The sequence below is a fragment of the Malurus melanocephalus genome, unplaced genomic scaffold, assembly GCF_030028575.1.
Source record: "Malurus melanocephalus ecotype Western Australia unplaced genomic scaffold, MMel_1.1 scaffold_3165, whole genome shotgun sequence".
Taxonomy (NCBI): Eukaryota; Metazoa; Chordata; class Aves; order Passeriformes; family Maluridae; genus Malurus; species Malurus melanocephalus.
The window spans coordinates 1-1,453 of record NW_026626397.1 but is presented as its reverse complement, the minus strand read 5'-3'; the positions used below and the strand labels follow the sequence as shown (position 1 = coordinate 1,453).

The window sequence follows — 1,453 nt, the reverse complement described above, 5'->3', positions numbered from 1 at the left end:
CCCATTTAATTCCATTTTTTCTCATTTTTTTCCCAGTTTTTCACTCCTTTTCACCATTTTTTTCACCGTTTTTCACCATTTTTTTTTAATTTTCACCATTTTTTTACTTTTTTTTCCCCATATTCTGAAGCTCCGCTACCTGGCCCTCTCATCCCATTTTCTCTCTGTGTCTCTGTGTTTTCTTGTCATTTTTCTCCATTTTTTCACCGTTTTCCCCCATTTTTTCATCGTTTTTTCACCGTTTTTCACCAATTTTTTTTAAATTTTCACCATTTTTTTCACTTTTCCCCCCAGATCCCCGAGCTCCCGAAACGCTCCCGCCGGGAGTACCTGCCCCTCCCATTTTTCCCCATTTAATCCCATTTTTTCCCATTTTTTTGCCATTTTTTCACCATTTTTCACCATTTTTTCACCGTTTTTCACCATTTTTTTTTTAACTTTTCCCATTTTCCCCGTTTTTCCCCCCAGATCCCCGAGCTGCGGAAGCGCTCCCGCCGGGAGTACCTGCCCCTCCCATCTCATTTTCTCTCCCTTTCTCTCCATTTTCCATTTGTTTTTCCCCTTTTTTTTACCATTTCTTCCCCATTTTTTCACCGTTTTTTCCCATTTTCCCCGTTTTTCGCCCCAGATCCCCGAGCTGCGGAAGTGCTCCCGCCGGGAGTACCTGCCCCTCCCATTTTTCCCCATTTAATTCCATTTTTTCTCATTTTTTCCCCTTTTTTTTACCATTTCTTCCCCATTTTTTCACCGTTTTTCACCATTTTTTTTTTAAATTTTCCCATTTTCCCCGTTTTTCGCCCCAGATCCCCGAGCTCCGCAAGCGCTCCCATCGGGACTACCCGTTTGATGCTGTTACTTCTGTTCATTTAATTCTGTTTAATCCCATTTTTCTCTGTTTTTTCACCGTTTTTCACTGTTTTTCCTCATTTTTTCACCGTTTTTCACCGGGTTTTTTTTATTTTTCCCATTTTCCCTGTTTTTCCCCCCAGATCCCCGAGCTGCGGAAGCGCTCCCGCCGGGAGTACCAGCCCCTCCCATTTTTCCCCATTTAATCCCATTTTTTCCCATTTTTCAGCATTTTTTCACCATTTTTTCACCATTTTGCACCATTTTTTTACTTTTTTTTCCCCATATTCTGAAGCTCTGCTACCTGGCCCTCTCATCCTATTTTCTCTCTGTGTCTCTGTGTTTTCTTGTTATTTTTCTCCATTTTTTCACCGTTTTTTCCCATTTTTTCACCGTTTTTCCCCATTTTTTCACCGTTTTTCACCGGGTTTTTTTTAATTTTCACCGTTTTTTTCACTTTTCCCCCCAGATCCCCGAACTCCGCAAACGCTCCCGCCGGGAGTACCTGGCGAAGCGCGAGCGGGAGAAGCTGGAGGAGCTGGAGCTGGAGATCCAGGACGAGGAGCTGCTGTTCGGGGAGGAGGCGCTGAGCGGCGCGGAGCTCCGC

At 43.7% G+C, this 1,453-nt stretch overlaps 1 protein-coding gene across 1 annotated transcript in view; it reads left to right on the top strand.

Annotated features, from left to right (window-relative positions):
- The window catches only part of LOC130588043 (pre-mRNA-splicing factor ATP-dependent RNA helicase DHX16-like), a gene marked incomplete at its 3' end in the record, with an annotated part of 5,590 nt that extends 4,151 nt beyond the window's left edge, over window positions 1-1,439 (top strand). The window contains exons 3-6 of the mRNA XM_057388996.1: window positions 295-326; window positions 629-660; window positions 804-860; window positions 1,316-1,439. Coding sequence (XP_057244979.1) covers window positions 295-326; window positions 629-660; window positions 804-860; window positions 1,316-1,439 — 245 coding nt within the window. The remainder of the gene's footprint in view (window positions 1-294; window positions 327-628; window positions 661-803; window positions 861-1,315) is intronic.
- Between the last annotated feature and the right edge of the window lie 14 nt (window positions 1,440-1,453).